This window comes from Electrona antarctica (genome assembly GCF_951216825.1).
Source record: "Electrona antarctica genome assembly, chromosome: 8".
In the NCBI taxonomy this organism is placed as follows: domain Eukaryota; kingdom Metazoa; phylum Chordata; class Actinopteri; order Myctophiformes; family Myctophidae; genus Electrona; species Electrona antarctica.
The window spans coordinates 56,222,766-56,243,557 of NC_136789.1; the positions used below are offsets into that span (position 1 = coordinate 56,222,766).

At 42.9% G+C, this 20,792-nt stretch overlaps 1 protein-coding gene across 1 annotated transcript in view; it reads right to left on the reverse strand.

Moving 5' to 3' along the window:
• ttc3 (tetratricopeptide repeat domain 3) overlaps nt 1-20,792 on the reverse strand; it is a 64,432-nt gene that overhangs the window by 19,370 nt on the left and 24,270 nt on the right. Inside the window, exons 12-32 of the mRNA XM_079508491.1 lie at nt 20,261-20,435; nt 18,293-18,362; nt 17,395-17,452; nt 16,288-16,324; nt 14,826-14,895; nt 14,391-14,712; nt 13,035-13,181; nt 12,509-12,589; nt 11,680-11,789; nt 11,042-11,168; nt 9,490-9,612; nt 9,274-9,375; nt 8,033-8,125; nt 6,311-6,375; nt 5,691-5,833; nt 3,679-4,023; nt 2,864-3,118; nt 2,658-2,704; nt 749-805; nt 458-540; nt 1-118 (exon numbers count right to left, since the gene is read on the reverse strand). Coding sequence (XP_079364617.1) covers nt 1-118; nt 458-540; nt 749-805; nt 2,658-2,704; nt 2,864-3,118; nt 3,679-4,023; nt 5,691-5,833; nt 6,311-6,375; nt 8,033-8,125; nt 9,274-9,375; nt 9,490-9,612; nt 11,042-11,168; nt 11,680-11,789; nt 12,509-12,589; nt 13,035-13,181; nt 14,391-14,712; nt 14,826-14,895; nt 16,288-16,324; nt 17,395-17,452; nt 18,293-18,362; nt 20,261-20,435 — 2,628 coding nt within the window. The remainder of the gene's footprint in view (nt 119-457; nt 541-748; nt 806-2,657; nt 2,705-2,863; nt 3,119-3,678; nt 4,024-5,690; nt 5,834-6,310; nt 6,376-8,032; nt 8,126-9,273; nt 9,376-9,489; nt 9,613-11,041; nt 11,169-11,679; nt 11,790-12,508; nt 12,590-13,034; nt 13,182-14,390; nt 14,713-14,825; nt 14,896-16,287; nt 16,325-17,394; nt 17,453-18,292; nt 18,363-20,260; nt 20,436-20,792) is intronic.

Consider the following 20,792-nt stretch of genomic DNA (forward strand, 5'->3'; position numbering starts at 1 on the left):
TAGAATGTTCTTATAGCGGCTTCTGCAACCGGCGGCGCTATACTGCTCCTCAAAGTCAGCCACTCGCTCTCGAAGGTGATTGGGCACGGTGAACGGATCATTCTGATTAAGGAATAACCTGTCGGCACAAAGCTTGAGTTAGAACATTGACCTCTGTTGCTTCCAACACAGTGAGACCGAATTCATGCTTTTGTCGAGCGACACAATGCGCGATCTCACTGATAACTCAATGGTCGCCAAGGACTTATTTAACTTCTTTTTCATGATGTCCTGGAGCGCCAAGGACGTGTTTTTCGTGTTTTATAACATGGTAAAAAAATAAAAATATATAAAATAAAATAAAAGCTATATGGTGGCGGTCTGGGACTTTTGGCGCCCCCTGGTGGCGGTGAATGAGATAAAAGTGCATTGGTCTCAATAAGCGGTGCTGTGAAGTGTGAGGATTTAAGCAACTTACAAAGAATCGTCCTCATCCAGAAAGTCTTGTTCACGGTCCTCTCTTAGAGTACCGCCTCTCATCCCAGACAAGATGATAACAGGCTGAGGAAAACGGGCAACGGGAGCAACATTTCAGCATGGCGCTTAAAAGGGTCACAGTTGAAAGATAAAGCATCACTTATATACTCTGTAATACCGCGTTGCTTGCCCCAACATAACAGACTTTGATAATAACCGGCTTCTTGATAAAAAAAACAAGTTGTTTGAGTGAGCACACTTCTTCATGCTAGCACAAAAAACATTTTCTCACCTTCGTCTCTTTCTGTTTCTTTTTGCGGCTTTTGTTCTTGGTCTTAATAGGAGAATTCTGAAAGCACATGATATTACATGAGTGTCATGTCATCATATATTGACGAATCAGTCAGACCAAACAGCGGCCGCTGCACTCCTCCGAGTCCCCGGCGACACGCAAACCCAGTTTGAAGTCGATCGCCTGGGCGGTTCCATACGCGGGGTGCGTTTTTCAGACTTTTCAGGATGTATTATGGGTCTTCTAGCCCAGGGGTTCTCAACGTTTTTGGCCGGGGACCCCCGGAAATGCTTTGGCAATGTCTCGGGACCCCCGCCCCGCCCCCTCCCGACCCCCAATATAAATTGACTGCTACAATAACCTTAAACCATTTTGGGCGGGAACCCCTTTTGATGTTTTAAGCAAGTTATAATTTAGCTATTGAAAAATAGCAGATCTACAAGCTCATAGCGCGCCACCGAGTGGCGCGCTACGAGCTTGTAGGTCTGCTATTTTTAAAAAAAAGTGAAAATAAAATTTATAAATAAATCTTTTTTTTTTTTTGAAAATAATTTGGGGACCCCCTAAAATAATTTGGCGACCCCCCGAGGGGTCGCGACCCACGGGTTGAGAACCCCTGTTCTAGCCCAGTGGTTCCCAAACTTTTTCACATCAAGGACCCCCAAATAGACACTACTTAGCCCCGCAGACCCCCCATTTGAAAAGATATGCCAGGGACCCCCATAAGAGAGGATTTGTACGGCTCTAGCAGTGATTCTCAACCATTGTCATTTCAAGGACCTCCAGTTTGACATGCATTAGTCTACGGTCTCCCGTTTAATGGCATTTCTATCTCTGGGACCCCCAATTTATTTTGTAAAATTAATGTTATTTTAACTCTGAGAGTGTAGAAATGGAACCTGACGGGTCCATTTGTAATGTACACTCTGAGTTACAGACCTATAAGGGTCCCTTTGGTTCCAAACTATCATTTAGCTGGGGACCCCCTGGAACTCCCTCAGGTACCCCTGGGGGTCCCCGGACCCCACTTTGGGAACCACTGTTCTAGCCATTCCAGAAACAAATGTAAAGCAGCAGACCGCTGGTGGGATCCACTTTTTGTTTTGTTTCGATTTTTGGAAATGGAATGGAAGTCAATGGCGGTCGAATCGGGCTCAAACCCAAATATGGAAAATGACTGACGTCACAGTACCGACGCCCTGAAGTCCCAGATAAACATGGAAGCTGTGCCGTTCAAATGATAAGAGAGTACGTCAGATTTGAGTTAATATTAGGACTAATGTTGAACCCAACATATATTTGGTTGGTACTAGTAGAGTCCCCATTATGAACCCTGAATTGCCCACTTCTATTCAACGGACAGGCAGACCTTAATCCTAGCATGCAAACGGGGCAGGGGTGAAAAAGGTGACTAGAGTGCGAGTATTTCTGCTAGGATCTGCACAAATGACTTGTGCTTTTTCGCCGTAAGGAAACACGTTTGCAGGCCAGAGTACGCGTTAACCCAATTTGGGGCGGGAACCCTTTTTGGTGTTTTAAGCATTATGTTATGCTTTAGCTATTGAAAAATAGCAGATCTACAAGCTTATATTATATTAGCTTATATTATTGTAGGTCTGCTATTTTTTTTTTTTTTTAATCGTGGAAATGTGGTGCAAATCCTTGAATATATATTCTTTCAGGGTGAGTGTTTTTAACTCAAATCTTTGTTTCTGGGGGGTACATATTTTGGAACTACATATTTTGAGATGGGGGGGGGGGTCGGCGGCCAATTACATATAATCTTTGGGGTCCTTGACGTGAAATATTGAGAACCACTCAACCACGGTTTTTCAGAAAATTGTCATGATTTAGAAGACTTATTTTTGTTTTAATTTCGACGTCAGGCCGAAATGGGTTAAGCACTTACATGTTCATTTTCATTCTCAGTCTTCTTTATGACTAAACAATGGCCATCTGAAAGAAGTGAGACAAAACACGTTAAAAAAAAGGACGACAACGCAGGGGGCCACAAATAAAAAAACAACAACAACTTACCACTTGAATGAGCGCTCGCTCACCCATGGTTTCAAAATGTTCATCCCAGAATAGTGTGTGCACTTTCAAAAAGCTTACCCATCATTTCAAAATATTCATCCAGAATAGTGTGCAAGTGGACAAACTCATGCCTGTGCTCCTCCAGAGTCCAGATTAAGAGCCTCTGGTCCTGTTCCGTTAGTCCAGTTAGTCCCGCTACAGTACTATCACTAACAACCTTTGCGTTTCTTTGCAACACAGCGTTCATTGGCACAAAGGTGAATAGAACAGTCTTGTCCAGGTCCTCCAGGACAACAGAGTAGCGCTCCAGGAACTCCTTGGCGGCGTCCAGACCTGAAAAAAAAAAGAAAACAAACGGTGATCACGATTAATAATATCATCTTTGTAAAATTAGGGGAAAATAGCTGATCTACTGAGTGCACAACACGATTTTGCATTTCTGCGGTGGAAAAGGAAGGGGCGATGTTCACTTAAGCCTGTATCGCCTGCAATGTTATCTTCTATATAGTCATTTTATTGGGGACGAGCAGATTCAGATTCATGTGGTTTCTATCCCAAAGCCGTAATCACACTCAATGCTGCTAAAACATAAGCTCTATAAGTGCAACAATGATTAATAATAAAAGGGCTTCCAAGTTTTAAGTCCAATAAGGGTTTGTGCAATAACAGGAAGTACGTGTGTGTGTGTGTGCGCGCGCGCGTTTTTTTTTTTATATTTGTGATTTGATGCACTGATCGGTTGGCACTTTTTCAAAAATAGCAGACCTACAAGCTCATAGCGCGCCACACGGTGGCGCGCTATGAGCTTGTAGATCTGGTCATGGTACCGTTTGCAACGCCATGTCAAACTGCTTCATTTGAAAGAAAAACTTAAAAACAAAAAATGCACCAACCTGCACTGTCGAGCTGACTGGCCCAGTCGTGCAGCTTGGGACTGATCTCCACACAGCTGCAGAGGAAGTGGACGAACACGCGCGCCCACACCCTGTTCTTGCGCTCCAGGAGGAGCTCGGCCACCTGGCCCAGCGTCTGGGGCTCCTGGCGCAGGCTGCCGCCCAGGAGGCCAACGGCCAGCACGTTGCCCTTGGCCTGGTCCAGCTCCACCCAGGGCCTCAGGCTGCCCCATAGGGCCGTGACGCGCTGCTGGCACGACTTCTCCTGCTGGAACGACTGCAGCCGCTCGCTGATCTGCAGCAGGACGCGGTCCCTGTAGAGCAGCCACGCCGCCTGGGACGTGTCTGGTGGAAGGACAGACGCAGCAGCAGCAGCACATCGGGTTAAACACCTTTTTGTTTGGTTAGACCCGAGGTCGCTTCTACAAAATGTCTTCAAATATAAAGCCTGACAGCTTTCTGAAAAAGCCATCTATGTCAGCCCGGTGCTCAAACTTGTTCACGTCAAGGACCCCGCAAATGATACGTGCTTAGCCGCTGGATATGGTTCGAGTGGCCGGCTGGATGCATTTGATATTATCTGAATAGAACACAAGTTATAATAAGGAATAAAAACCAAGATGATGTGGTTGAATATGGTCAGAAAGAAATGAAATGGTGCTTCACAACTTTACTTTTATGTGTACCTTGGTTTATAATCCAGTTACTATGTATAATAATAATAATAATAACTAGAAAAAGTGCCCTTCTGGGCACAGGTCTCCACCAGGAGGATAGGACTGTGTGAGATGTTTGGCAAAATGTTTAGGATTAATATAAACATGTTTTTGAGGCATTTTGTTCCAAAAATGTGTTTTGCAAAAACGCTGGTGGCGCTATAACAGGCCAATGTGAAAAGGGTGGGATATATTCCTCAGCCTAGTAAGAAAATGTGTGAAAGATTTCACGTAAATTGCCTGCTGTGTTCATGATTTGAGGCTTTTGTTCAAAACGGGGCAATCTTGCAAACTGTGAAAGCTAATTATAGCCAATTAGGATGGAATATGAAATATCGGACAGATCCGACTTGAGTACATGACCATAGAGATAGTGTGTAACGATTTGTGAGATTTTTGGACAGAATCTGGAGGAGTAATATCAAAAAATGTGTTTTACAAAAGTCGGCCTCCTGGTGGCGCTATAAAAGGCAGATGCGGAAAATGCAGGTCAACGGTTTGTCCTTGGCCTCTAGGGAGTGTGCATGCAACGTTTCACGCAGATCGGTGCAGTTTTAGGTAAAAAATGTGAAAAGCTGCCTCATGGTGGCGCTATAACAGGCCGTTCTGGAAAATGTGGGGCAGAGGTTCATCGTTGGCATCGAGGGAGTGTGTGTGCAAAGTTTGGCATCGACCGGGTTAACGGTGCCGGAGATTAGCTGGTAACAGACGGACGGAAGGACGGACACACACACACACGGACACACACGGACGGAGTGCAAAACATACTCTCTCCCCATGCCTTCAGCCTGGTGGAGACAATTATTATTATTGTAATAATAATAATAATTATAATGTTACTATGAAAATGCATAGATGCAAATTAAATGTGCATAATAAAAAAAAAAGGTCACTATGAAAGTGCAAAAGACTGCGCAACCTTTATTTGTACTTACAAATACGGGAAATCGCCGTGGTTGCTTGGTATCGAAAATGGTATCGGAATAATATAATAAGACACTAGTATAAAATAATGTGGTTAAAAGCCAAAGCGACACAGATGCTTTCCAGGTTCTGGAAAGCATCTGTAAACCAAGCATCTGTAAACCAAATTTCCTCCCCCAAAAGGTAGCCAATCTATAAGCTATTCACACATACACTTCCGCACTGTGAAGTTTTAGATCAGAACTTTTTTGGGGGGCATAATGTTTAGCATCTTTTTCACTGAATGTCCGCCTGTTATGTGCTCACATATGTGCTCATAATAGAGACGGGAGGGTTTATGTGGTTAAGAAAGGGCATTTCATAGAGGAGTACCTTTCTCCAGAGATTGGCCTACTGCGTTCTCCTGTGGAATGTGGTCATTTTCAGACATCTCACTCTGGTCGTCTTCATCAGATGCCTGTCGACGCTGTTTCCGTTTGAGCTTGCGTTCTTCCTTCGATTTTAACTTCTTGAGACTGGAAATGAGCGACAAAACGGAGAATGGAACCGGGCCGCTGCGTCCGCACACCTAAACCTCTTTCTCAAGTCTTTGCTTTGCCTAAAATCCGGTCTGTGTCAGACCCTGAAGTCACAGTGCGACATAACGGGTGTAAAAAGTACTCACTTTTCTTTACTTAAGTAAAAGTATCAATACTGCAAAGTAGAAATACTGCAAACAAGTAAAAATCCGGAATGGAAATTGTACTTGAAGTACAAAATTATTGGTATGAAAATGTACTTTTTACAAAAGTACTCACTGTGCAGAATGTCCCATTTCACAAGTTCAAATTTTCAAAAAAAATCTAAAGTATACAAAATCTTTTGAAAATAGCCAATCTACATTGTGAGTATAACACAATGATTTGGGACTGTAAACATGAATACATGGGATTATCAAGCCTTCCATTTTCAGTCAAAGCATTTATGCGATTCGGTTATGCAAAGCTGCTCACCTAGAACATGTCTGATTTACTTTCAACTTCTTTGGACCCTCAGGTTTAGAGAAGACCGTCTCAAACTGAAAAGAGAAAGGAGGTTCGTACAGGTCTTGCACTGTTGTGTATCAGCATACATCCTAGTGTTCAAATAGCAAATAAAATAAGGTGCGTGCGTGCCTGTGTGTATGCATCCTCTATTCGACCTACAATAAAATCTTAAGATTGCAATTATTTTTGTCGCGATTTAATTCTTCGATGCCAAGAATACATTTGCTTGTGAATTAATCCTCATTTAAAATGATCTCCATTATAATGCATAATTATATTATATATTATACAAGTGTTTTATATTATGGCTAGAAAGACTGCAGGTTTTTATGGCAGTCAACACGGCTTGGTTGAATGCTTGATTCCGATTGGTCAATCAGTGAATTCAGCTGCGTGTCATTTCTGGACAATGACCGATGGGCTCAATAACAGACCACCGTCAAATCAAAGGCTCACAGCACCTGCTGCGCTGCTCGATTTTATGCTGTATCCAACATGGCAGCCGTGCAAACAAATGCACAATGTCATTTACAGCTAAACGTTGCCCTCAAGAATGTTTTTGAAAACATTTGAAGCGATAAATAGATGATTCAGTAACCGAAAATGTATTGCATTTGATCAACACTTCCTCGTTTTTTCCAAGGTGACCGTGTTGCGCCGGAGGGACGGCTGCAGCTGGCATAAAATGTATGGAACTTACGGTACCATACCGTAAGCAAGGAAATACAAAAATACTGTTTTGTTGTCACTTACTGTTAATTTAAATATTAAGTAGCTGTGTAATAAGCAGGAAAAATCGACGGTGTGCCGGCCGCTGTTTGGAAATAACTCCCTTCAGGATCATTCAAAAATGTTATCATCCTGTCATTTCTCAACGACGACCAACGTGCCATCAATTATCCCATGCATAATGTGCAGTAAAATATGTGACACAAGCTTGTAAATATCTGAAAACCCCTTACTTGTACTGTAAATAAGATATTGGAGAAAGACCCTATGAGCGTGCCGTTTGTTGGAACAAGCTTCTAAATATGATCTGAAACCCTTTACTTGTACTGTTTGTGTGCTCAACGCGCTCACACTTTCTTCTTTCCTGCCTTGATCTCCTGGAAATTATGATATTTTTTTTTTTTTATCCCACGATTTGTGTCAATTATCTAATGTGATCCTGGGCTCTACACACCCTAGTCCCCATATATGGGGGACATGGGGAGAGCAACGGACTTGAACTCATGCTTCCTTCATGCCCGAGTGTGCAAGTTGCTCCTTTACACCTGACAGGGGGGAGTTTCCCTGGTTGGACGTAGCGCGCGGAAGGAACACGTTATTCCAACCAGTTCCTTTCCCATCCATCAGGTGCCCCGGCTGGCCAGGGGGAGGCAGTTTAGAGACCAGGATTACTGCATGTTTTTGGTGAGGGTACCTACCCTAGGGGACACGGGAAGAACATGCAAACTCCACACAGAAAGGCCCTTACCCCGCCTCGGGTATGGGCACTGATGACGCGGAGGAGGAAACACGCCGCCAGCACCCACAGCATCCCGAGCGGGAATCGAACCCAGGACCTTCTAGCTGTGAGGCGACAGCACTACCAACTGTGCCACCGTGCCATGATCTTGATGAAACGTAGCCCGAGAATGATGATACAATGCAATGGTGACTGTCCCTGGTGATAGCAAGTCGACTTACCTTACATTTTATAAGGCCTGTTGAACCATAGATGTGGATACTATTGATTCTACCCACACAGTCGGGAGTAAAGCATGGCTCCTGTAAGAAATCCTGCAAGACAAGACAATAAATGGGGATTATTTGTTGGTTTTTTTTGTTGCAAACGCAGTTTACAAAGTGCTTTACAAATCCCTTCAAGAGTGTATTGTGTGAAGTGATGAGACTACATTAACCCTGGCATTAATTCTAACAACTCAACCAAAAACCTAACCCAAGGTTTCTGAAAACCTGTAAATTCTTATTAAAACATTTAAAAATAATTATCTTGCTTCATGTAAAGAAACAACTAACAGCCTCCGAGGCTAAGCAACAACAACTAACGAGACACGGACGTAGCTCTCCCGAATTCAAAGGTATACCAACGTATATGTTGCACCAGTTCTGAATGGCTTAGTGAATGTATGGTAAAACGGATGCTTCTTCAGACAATGCAATCGAGTGTCTCTTACGGCAGAGGTCCTCAAACGTATTTTTGGCTCAAGTCACCCCTGTAAATATGAATAACCTTTTCATCCACGGACACCCCGAATTACATTGTTACTTGTTTGTCGACTGTTTTACACTGAGGAAAACTGAATAAAAACTAAAAACTAAGCCATGATGACTAAAACTATGACAAAATATATTGACAAGACACAAGTCATTTTACACTTTGTTGCATGCTAAAACTAAAATCTTAGTCGACTAAAACTAAATGAAAACTATTCAAGAGACTATGACAAAAAACAAAAAAATGTGCTGTCAAAATCAACACTGCGTCACGCGGCACCCACTTTGAGAAGCCCTGCCTAATTAATCCATAGAGACCTGGAACGCATCCATGTCACGTTAGCGTTTAACCACATTAACCATTAACCCATTTTGGGGCGGGAACCCCTTTTGGTGTTTTAAACATTGTTATAATTTAGCTATTGAAAAATAGCAGATCTACAAGCTCATAGCGCGCCACCGAGTGGCGCGCTATGAACTTGTAGGTCTGCTATTTTTGAAAAATCGTTAAAATGTGCCTCAAATCTTTCCGAAAATTGTCATGATTTAGAAAACTTTTTTTTTTTTTTTTTTTCGACGTCAGGCCTGAATGGGTTAAATGCTGCCGCCTGCCATGTTATCAGCCTGGCATTGCCAGGAACATTATTTTATGATATGAATGGTGCACAAATGCTTTGGTCATTTTGTTACGTTGTGTGTTCTGCAAATACCTTGTCATTTCTGTCTGAAAATGCTGCCGCTTTGAGCGTTTTCCAACAGTTCATGTGATACTCCACAACACAGCTCTGGCAACAACCTATTCTAATGAAACCCTGTGAAAGAAAAGGACATTGGAAACGGCATGAAAACCAGCCGCAGACCACAGCAGGGCAGCGTCCTCATCTACAACAATGACCACCTTGGTTTCTTTGCGAGCGACGTTTCACCTTAAAATCTGGATCCGTGAAATAGATTTCAACCTTCAAATGACCGAGGCAAGTCCCATGACGACAAATGGCGTCGGGGTGTGGTGGAAACTTGCACGACTCCATGGCACCCGCCAGAAGTTCCTAACGGAAGAAAACATTGAGATGTTTAACAGGGGTTTACGAAGAATGAGCCAGGAGGAAATTGTTTACATTGCTATTCTTCGATGTTGGCGTGTCCTGATCCGATCAGAGCTATACCAAAAAAAAAAGGTGATGATAAAGCAGTCTTTAACTTCTCTGCCAAGGAAGACCTAAATTTATAGTCACAGTATGCCAAGGACGACATGGTCTTTTATACTGAAAAAGAAACCTTTTTTTAGAGCCATTTGGTGGCGGCAGTTAACATACAATATAACAAACTGTTCTCATTACTATTTTGCACAATATGTAATTCAATTGCAATACTGTGAAAGATTCAATTCAAAACTAAAAAGGTGTCATTTAAATCCCAAGACAAAAACAAATGACAAATTGATAGGGGGTGCATACATAGGTTGGTTACCAACAGTCCGACAGGCATTAGTCCGACAACACCGTGTGTGGCCGGTTACAACCAACCCGTGGCTGGTAAAACTCACCTGTGGCTCTGTGGCAGGTTAAAACTAACATGTGGCCCCCCAACATGTGTGGCAGGTTAAAACTAACATGTGGCCCCCCCAACATGTGTGGCAGGTTAAAACCAACATGTGGCTCCCAACATGTGTGGCAGGCTAAAACCAACATGTGGCTCCCAACGTGTGGCAGGTTAAAACCAACATGTGGCTCCCAGCATGTGTGGCAGGTTAAAACCAACATGTGGCTCCCAACATGTGTGGCAGGTTAAAACCAGCATGTGGCTCCCAACATGTGTGGCAGGCTAAAACCAACATGTGGCCCCCAGCACGTGTGGCAGGTTAAAACTAGCATGTGGCTCCCAGCATGTGTGGCAGGTTAAAACCAACATGTGGCTCCCAACATGTGTGGCAGGCTAAAACCAACATGTGGCTCCCAACATGTGTGGCAGGTTAAAACCAGCATGTGGCTCCCAACATGTGTGGCAGGTTAAAACCAACATGTGGCTCCCAACATGTGTGGCAGGTTAAAACCAACATGTGGCTCCCAACATGTGTGGCAGGATAAAACCAGCATGTGGCTCCCAACATGTGTGGCAGGCTAAAACCAACATGTGGCCCCCAGCACGTGTGGCAGGTTAAAACTAGCATGTGGCTCCCAGCATGTGTGGCAGGTTAAAACCAACATGTGGCTCCCAACATATGTGGCAGGTTAAAACCAGCATGTGGCTCCCAGCATGTGTGGCAGGCTAAAACCAACATGTGGCCCCCAGCATGTGTGGCAGGTTAAAACTAGCATGTGGCTCCCAGCATGTGTGGCAGGTTAAAAACTAACCCATGGCTTCCTGTGAGGTTAGGTTTAGGGTAGGGTGTCAGACTATTAATGCGTCGGACCAAACGCATGCACCCGTTTATAGATACGCAATGGCTCAAAATGACAATACAAAAGGAGGAGCTACCTTGAAATAATCGATGTTTGTTTCTTTGACGATCTCTTTAGTCATAGGCCAGGTGAGTTTACCAGGTGTTATTTGATTCCTAACCATCTGAAGAGAGTCTGAAAACTGACTGTGGGCCTCTGGATACCTGGGGAGGAGGGAATAACATTCAGAACAAGTTATAAATTAAAAATCACTCAGTCAATGTAGAAGCAGAAACATGTGCATCCTCCCCGAGTTTCATTCACCCCATTGTAAAATATGGGCATGACGTCACACAGATATGCACCGCAGCAAGTACAGAGTTAGACATTAACCCATTTAGGCCCGACCTCGAAATTTTAAAAAATAAATCTTCTAAATCCTCCAGTTTTCTGAAATAAATATTTTCACGATTTTTCAAAAAATAGCAGACCTACAAGCTCGTAGCGCGCCACTCGGTGGCGCGCTACGAGCTTGTAGATCTGCTATTTTTCAATAGCTAAAGCATTACATAATGCTAACACCAAAAGGGGTTCCCGCCAAAAATGGGTTAAGTTAGTAAGTAATACAGTGGAAAAAAGGTATGCCATGGGTGCCACAAGGAAATGGAACATGCATGCTATATATAGCCTGTGCATTTGTACATGATGTGTTTGCAAGGTAAATTACATAATTACCTGTTCTCTTTGAGATACACTTTCCCAATACCGTAGTACACAAAACACTGGAACGTTCTCTCCTCATATGACTTGATCTTCTCATATTGTCTTTGTGCTTCCGCAAGTTCCTATGGGCACAAATGCATTGGAAAGCACATTTCGTTTGGCTAGTGTAGACCAAGAATTGTTTTACATGTATTAACCCATTTTGACCTGAGATTCTAAAAATGTCTTCTACATCCCGACAGTTTTCGGAAAAAGATATGTTTCCATGTCAGTCGTTCTTCGATTTAAAAAAAATAGCAGACCTACAAGCTCGTAGCGCGCCACTCGGTGGCGCGCTATGAGCTTGTAGATCTGCTATTTTTCAATAGCTAAAGCACAACATAATGCTGACACCAAAAGGGGTTTCCGCCCAAAATGGGTTAAGATGTACCATTATTATGCTACAGATGCCTTTTTGTTTGGAATTAATATATCTCAGGGTTAGAACTGTGAGTCTTACCAGTTACAATAGACGGTAACAGTAATTACATTACTACAAGAAGTGAATCCATTAGTGACAAGACTATTAGAACAATTCAGACCAACAAATGCCAAGGCCCTGACAGACAGAAAGTGTCAATGACGCTCGCATCGATGACACAATAGTTGACATTGGAGACGTTTCTTTTTTTAAAGAGAATGTATAATGGCCAAACTTGACAGGTTTGAACTGATCAAGGCCTTGATTGTTTTGGTGGTCAGGTTCTATTTTGACACATTTTGAACCGTGCTCTGAAGGAACTTGTTTATGCAGTGATAAAACAACGTTAGCTAAATGCACTGTGCGATAGGTTGAACGCACCTGAACTTGGCCAATTTCTGTCAGAGCAGACGCTTGTCCATAGAGCAACAGAACGACATCAAGTGTAGACATTCCAAGCTCCTGCAAAGACAAAGAAAATCACCGTTTTGCTTTGGCAGTGTAAACGTACGTTTTCTCATGCCAATAAAGGCCTGAATTGAAATTAATTGTGTGTGTGTGTGTGTGTGTGTGTGTGTGTGTGTGTGTGTGTGTGTGTGTGTGTGGGCATTCACTTCTAGTTATTTGTACTAGTTGACTAGTTGCCTAGTTTACTAGTCGACTAGTTTGTTTAACCACCTGAAATAAATATTTGTACATTTAAAAACTGTGTACATTGGTGACTATAACTATAATCTACCTGATCTTGAGGCCTACAACATCGGGGGAAAAAAAACTTTTTTCTTTTCAACTAGTCAACTAGTACCAACAAGGTCGACTAGTGGATTTACTAGTCGACTAGTAAACTAGTCGACTAGTTGCTTAATGCCCTAGTGTGTGTGTGTGTGTGTGTGTGTGTGTGCTGTACCTTGGGTGTGTTGGCTTCTATCAAAGCCAAGGCCAGGGAGAATGCCTGCTCAGCGTTGCGGCTGCACAGGTTAGCGAGAGCAACGTGGGCGTCCTGCACTGCCGACCTGAGGGCCTCCCGCATGTCTGGCTTACTCTCTGCTACCACCTGGTGGGGACAAGAGGCACATACAACACAAATTTACAATGCATGTTGTCCAGATCGTGACAGTCAAGGCAACACTTAGGTTTTAAGTACAGTGAAGTGATCTGTCCATGACATACATACAGCCTTGCAGGAATTAAGACACAATGGTCAATACAAATAAAATGTTGGCTCTATTGTCATTAAAAGAAGATGAAGTTATATAATTATGTCCTTATTATGTCATTAACGATGGGAACGATTACAGTGACTTTGGCATTACTTCCCACACATCAGAGTACAGATGAGCTGGTGCACACCTCTTCTCAGCGCAGATCATCGTGTTTCAGCGCTCCCGACGCCTGGCGTTTTTTTTTTTTTTTTCAACCTGGAAACGGCTCAACTTTAGGAAAGGAGCTCCGGCCATTTGATCCTCCGGATTGTATGCGACAACCCGGGAATTTACAACCAAGTCCATGTTTACATTGTTTCAGCTAAGCTATTTGTGATAACGCAGAAGACAGGACGTTTTGAGCAGTGAGTACCTCAACGGTTGATAGACTGGAACAGTGCGGGCATCGGCGGGGCACGCGTTAGTCCGACTACGTGGCCGGGTTAACCCATTTTGACCCGAGATCAGATTCTAAAAATGCCTTCTACATCCTGACAGTTTTCTGAAAAAGCTATGTTTCTATGTCAGTCGTTCTTCGATTTTTCAAAAATAGCAGACCTACAAGCTCATAGCGCGCCACTCGTTGGCGCGCTATGAGCTTGTAGATCTGCTATTTTTCAATAGCTAAAGCATAGGTTTGAGGATAGGGTTTATGGAAATATTGGGTAGTCGGATTTATGGGTTACGCGCATATGAGACCGCTATGGACATGATATGATCAAAGCACTAGTCGGACTCAAAAGGCATTATCTGTGGACACAAAACCCTAAGGGTCCATTTGGTTCCTAACAAGCAATCACTTAGCTTATAACATTGTACGAGTCCTTGCAAATTGATGCCCTACTTCATCATACAAGAGTGTCACACAAAAGCAGTGAAAATAGTCAATTTACAAGCTGAGTGACAGCAACATATTTTCACCATTTTAAAATCGCCTTTAAAAAACTTACAGCGGAACGTTTTTGGCCATTACATACATGGTTTTTCGACCCCGATAGCGACGAAACGCCACGTGAAACAAAATGTGGCGCGTTTCATCCGACGAGAAACGTAAAGATTACCGTGTCTTTGGTTTTGTTCTTTCGGTCTTTCTTCTTGCCAGCGACGGAGGACTCCTCCGCACTGCTCTTCTTGTCTGCTGCGTCCACCTTCTTCTTGCTCGTTGCTTCCACCTTCTTCTTGTCTGCTCCTTCCACCTTCTGTTCTGAAGCCTTCAGGCATAGAGCTGGACGAGGCGGCGCTGCCGCAGACGCCATCTCTGGGTTGAACTTCTTGACTGGGCCCGACAGAGCTGGGTCAGGACATTCTGTCCCCTGAACGCTCTTGCCAGCCTCCCTTGCATGCGAGTTGTATACCGACTCGAGTAATTTACTTTGAGAACCACTGCAGTAGGAAAAAACAAAAATGCAGATGTTTGGTATGGCAATGGTCCAAAGCGGTTAACTATTAATGTTTTCATTCAATCATGTCACATTCATCAATGCCACAATACAAACCTTGTGATTTCTCTGATTGCTTTATACTCCTTTGTTTGTTTGGGGTTCGTCTCCCCATTGGGTTTATAACCTTTAAAGAAAAGAGAGAAGAGCAGTGACATATAGTCCATGTCTCTGCAGTGAGATACTCAACATTGAAGGGCAGCACTCCAAAACACTGCTGGTTCACAAGCAGGAGAGTTCAGTACACCTTCTCCCCATGCAGCCAGCCAGCCACTATAGAGCGTCACAGTCCCGCCTCCTACCCTGGACCAGGAAATGAAACCCAATGCATTTTCCTCAGACATTTCTTAAAGTATTTATTTAAAGACGGTTACGCCGCGGACAAAGCCAACTCGAGTCGTGACAACTCATGACAACACAAACAATATTTTGGACCAAACAAATAATTACAAAGAAGAAAAACAACAAAAAAAGTGCCGTTTTTTTCTTCTTTCTAATTATTTGTTTGGTCCAAAATATTGTTTGTGTTGTCATGAGTTGTCACGACTCGAGTTGGCTTTGTCCGCGGCGTAACCGTCTTTAAATAAATACTTTAAGAAATGTCTATGAGGAAAATGCATTGGGTTTCATTTCCTGGTCCAGGGTAGGAGTTGACAAATAGTTGTGTAATGTTACTTCCTTCAAACGGTGCTACCAATGACATTAATTAAGGCTAGTTCCATTCAATTCAGAGTCAGGGCGCCGCTACACTAAACAGAGCCTTAATTAGCAGCCTAGCATTGGCAACACCTGTGGACACAGGGGCTGTGTCCACAGAAAGTTTCTTGAGCTGCCAGAGCCACGCCCCCTTTTTGAAACTAGCTCCTCGCCACTCGCCCTACACACTTCCACTCGGTGTGAGCATAGATATAGAAATAATAGAGAACTTTCACTTCATTTCACAAGAAGAAGCATTACCAAGTTAAACGTGCAGGCCGGTAAACCGGGATTTAGTATTGAGTAACATCACGGTACGGTGTTCAATCCAGCTCAATCTGAGCCGTAATTCAGAGAAAAGGGGCTGTAAAGGTCATGCGGCCCCAGCATTGTGTGCTGGCCGTGAGATTTGTATTCCTAGGATCTGTGTTCATAATATTCCACAATTTAAATTACATTTTTGTGACAAATGAATCGTCAACTTAAAACTTGTAATGGTGACAGCCCTACTGGGAACCAGCAGTGGGCCAGAAGAAGCCTCACAGGTCTGTATAAGAATGAAACCAAATGGGCCTGGGCCGTGGCTCAGCGGTCCAGGCACCTTGGCCGGTAGTCCAAGTCTGGCAGTGTGCCGCGGGTTCGACTCCTGATCCCGACGGTCCTTTACTGCATGTCACACCCCCCCCCCCCCCCCATCTCTCTCCCCCATTTGCTGTCAGCCTACTGTCTGTCCCTCTATACAAAATATAAAATAAAGGCGAAAGCCACAAAAAAATAAAAATGAATGAAACCAAATGGACCCTCGTGAGTCCCTTCAACTTACCTGGGTTGGTCTTCATTACCACTCCCATGTTGTAAGACTAGGAGGAGACAGAAGGACAAACGTCAGAATGTTTTGCTTCTTTATTGAGGTGGCAGAAGGTTGTATCTGGTGCCAAATGTTTAGTAGGTGGTGTAACAGTTAATCAAACTAATCAATGGTTAAATAAATAAAAAATCAAATACAAATTAAAAAAGGTATTTACATTTCCTATATACAAGCTCATGGCGAGCTTGTACATCTGCTATTTTTGAAAAATCTTGAACGTGTGAGAGAGGTAGTACTAATTTAGAAAGCATTTGTAGAATCGGTCTCAGTACTACAGGTCTTAATCAATGGGTTAATACTAGTCTCGCGTAGCTTAATGATACAGAACACAACTTGACAACAGCAACAGTCTGAATTTACAGGAGACATGGACTAACCTTGCCAACTGTAGGCTGGTTTTAGTCTGAATTTACAGGAGACATGGACTAACCTTGCCAACTGTAGGCTGGTTTTAGTCTGAATTTACAGGAGACATGGACTAACCTTGCCACTGTAGGCTGGTTTTAGTCTGAATTTACAGGAGACATGGACTAACCTTGCCAACTGTAGGCTGGTTTTAGTCTGAATTTACAGGAGACATGGACTAACCTTGCCAACTGTAGGCTGGTTTTAGTCTGAATTTACAGGAGACATGGACTAACCTTGCCAACTGTAGGCTGGTTTTAGGCTGAATTTACAGGAGACATGGACTAACCTTGCCAACTGTAGGCTGGTTTTAGTCTGAATTTACAGGAGACATGGACTAACCTTGCCAACTGTAGGCTGGTTTTAGTCTGAATTTACAGGAGACATGGACTAACCTTGCCAACTGTAGGCTGGTTTTAGTCTGAATTTACAGGAGACATGGACTAACCTTGCCAACTGTAGGCTGGTTTTAGTCTGAATTTACAGGAGACATGGACTAACCTTGCCACTGTAGGCTGGTTTTAGTCTGAATTTACAGGAGACATGGACTAACCTTGCCACTGTAGGCTGGTTTTAGTCTGAATTTACAGGAGACATGGACTAACCTTGCCACTGTAGGCTGGTTTTAGTCTGAATTTACAGGAGACATGGACTAACCTTGCCACTGTAGGCTGGTTTGTGTGTTACAATGACTTCCGTCTCAGGTGGGTCCGGTCTGCACAAAGTCAAAGAAAACACGTCACACATGGAATCCTGTGGCCTTTTTTTTAATCACCATTTGTAAAATGGTGGAAATAAAATGTCATGGCTGAAAAACGTAATGACAACGAGGTGTTATATAATGTTGCTGCTGCTCTAGATACAGCAAACCAGTTGGAGAAATCACAGATTAATCCATTCTGGGCGGTAACCCCTTTTGGTGTTTTAAGCAATATGTTATACATTAACTATTGAAAAATAGCAGATCTACAAGCTCACTCTGTGCCGCGCTACGAGCTTGTAGGTCTGCTATTTTTTGAAAAATCGTGAAAATGTGGCACAAATCTATGAATATTATAATCTTTCAGAGTGAACCTTTTTAACTCAAGTCTTTGCTTCTGGGGGGGGTCCCTGGCACTACATATTTTCAGATGGAGGTCCACAGCCAATTACATATCTTGTTGGGGGTCCTTGACATGAAAATGCTTGAGAACCACCGACACAGAAACATTGGATTTTTAGGATTTAGAAGAGATTTATATAATTGTCCTCAGGTTTAAATGGGTTAAAGCTTCTTTTAAATCAAATGCTAGGAGTAGGACCATTCATTGTTATGGAATATGCTTCTGAACATGTATTCTATTGCCAGTTTGACCTCTTCACATGTTCAAATGACTAGTAACTGCAGATAGCCGATCTACAAGCTCACAACACTTGTAGATCTGCCATGTTCAGTGTGCGATCATAAAGGAAATGCTAGCTTATATGGAATCCAAATGACTGATATCAGTAATGGCGACTGAGTGAGAACATATCATTCATTATTGTACAACAATTATGTTTTGGTAGTACGTACTTTTCATATGGTAATTCCTTCAGCCTCCTATTTTCATAAGGTAATTCCTTCAGCCTCTTATCAAGGGAACCTAAAAGTTGAGAGTAAGCACAATGTTTAGATATGACATGGCTAAATAAAAAAACATACAAAAAAAAAAAAAATTATTTCTTGCCATTTAACTATGGTTGTGCAGCAAGTGCAACAATGTATATCAATTTAAATGAGGACAGATTTACCACTTAGTGAAACCCTGTTAAAAAAAAACATTAGCCACCGCAGATGCACAAACGACATGTAAGCGTGTGGAATGGTGAGTTTCAAATAACGAATGGTGCAACAGTTATTACTTGCGCGCGAGCAGATTAGACACACCAACGGACCGACATGCGGAAACAACGGTGGAACACGCGCTGCTCCCGTGCGTGCGGTTAGGGTCAGGTTAGGGTTTTGACGTAGGTTGTCGGTCTAATGACAGTCGGACCAATAGTACGTCTAAACTACAGCCTTGTCCGTCGGCCAATCAGGGATTGGCTGATGACGTAACTAAGGTACGTTTGGTGATCGGCTGGGTATGTATGTATGTATGCATGGCATGCATACGTTTCAAGGTTGGCATAAGGTCAATAACGGGTCTAAAGGATTTAGAACAACAGTTGCATAGACATTAGTTAGTAGCAGTATTTGCGCGCTCTGCTTGCGCACAAGTAGGCCATGTATGGCCTACTTGTGCGCAAGGCGCAAGTAGGCACCTCGACAGAGTGCATTTAAATTCTAGTTCAAAATAAAATCAATCCTAATCAAAACAAAATAATGGATGTTTTTATTTTGTTTTTATGTTCTCTGCAAAAATATATCTTTTTGCATTTTTAACTCAAATATTTGCTTCCCTGGAACAAATTATTTTCAGATGGGGGTCCGCGGCCAAATGCAGATAATTCTGGGGGCCCTTGAGATGAAAATGTTTGAGAACCACTGACATACATAGAAACCTAGGTTTTTTTCCAGAAAACTGACAAGATTTAGAAGACATTTTGTAGAACCCGACCTCAGGTGTAAATGGGTTAAAACAGTGGTTTTCAACCTTTTTCACATCAAGATCCATTATTGGGCATTTGATCCACAGACCACCATTTGATCCACAGACCACCATTTGATCCACAGACCACCATTTGATCCACAGACCACCATTTGATCCACAGACCACCATTTGATCCACAGACCACCATTTGATCCACAGACCACCATTTGATCCACAGACCACCATTTGATCCACAGACCACCATTTGATCCACAGACCACCATTTGATCCACAGACCACCATTTGATCCACAGACCACCATTTGATCCACAGACCACCATTTGATCCACAGACCACCATTTGATCCACAGACCACCATTTGATCCACAGACCACCATTTGATCCACAGACCACCATTTGATCCACAGACCACCATTTGATCCACAGACCACCATTTGATCCACAGACCACCATTTGATCCACAGACCACCATTTGATCCACAGACCACCATTTGATCCACAGACCACCATTTGATCCACAGACCACCATTTGATGAGATATAGCCTCTCAGACCCAAAACTAAAGAATATTTTGTTATCGTTGAAAATAACAATTGTGTATATGTTCTCTAATTGTGTAGACTTCTTGTAAAATTAAGTAATGCAGATGTTCTTAACAGAATTTAACCCATTTTGGGCGGGAACCCCTTTTGGTGTTAGCATTATGTTATGCTTTAGCTATTGAAAAATAGCAGATCTACAGGCTCTTGTAGGTCTGCTATTTTTGAAAAATCGAATAACGACTGACATAGAAACATAGCTTTTTCAGAAAACTGTCAGGATGTAGAAGGCATTTTTAGAATATGATCTCAGGTCAAAATGGGTTAACTCCTGAGAGCGTGAAATGAAACCAAATGGACCCGTGTACGGGTCCACCGGTTGAAAACCACACTGGGTCAAGGGAATACCTTTGATATCTTTGGTGTCTACTTCCAGGTCGTTGAGGAACTTGAGCTGCTGCTGCTCCAGGTCCTTGATGCCTTCGCGGTCGCCCTTGCACAGGATCTGGGCATTGCTGTTGGCTTCGATGGCTCTCTTGATCTCTCCCAGGGAGAACAAGGCCTCCGAGTAGCGGTAGTGACCCTGTCGAACGAAAAGAAAAAAAAAATCACACCCGTGTGGTACACATTAAAGTTACATAGTCACACACAAACATAGTCACATAGGTGAACACGGACATTGCTGTTCCTTGGAGTGGTTGCCTCAAACGATCGTACTCGCGTGGCTGTCAGGCAAGGAACCTCCCATCTCCAGTAAGCAAATTTCTATCTTATTTTTAGTCGGTCTCTTTAAACGTTTTCATTTAGTTTTAGACCACATTAGTCTAGTTTTAGTCGCCTAAATATCATACGATTTTTGACGACTAAACCTACAGTTGATTTAGTCGACTAAAATGTATTTTGGCGGGCCTCGATGCCGTCATAAAAGTGTTAAAAGTGG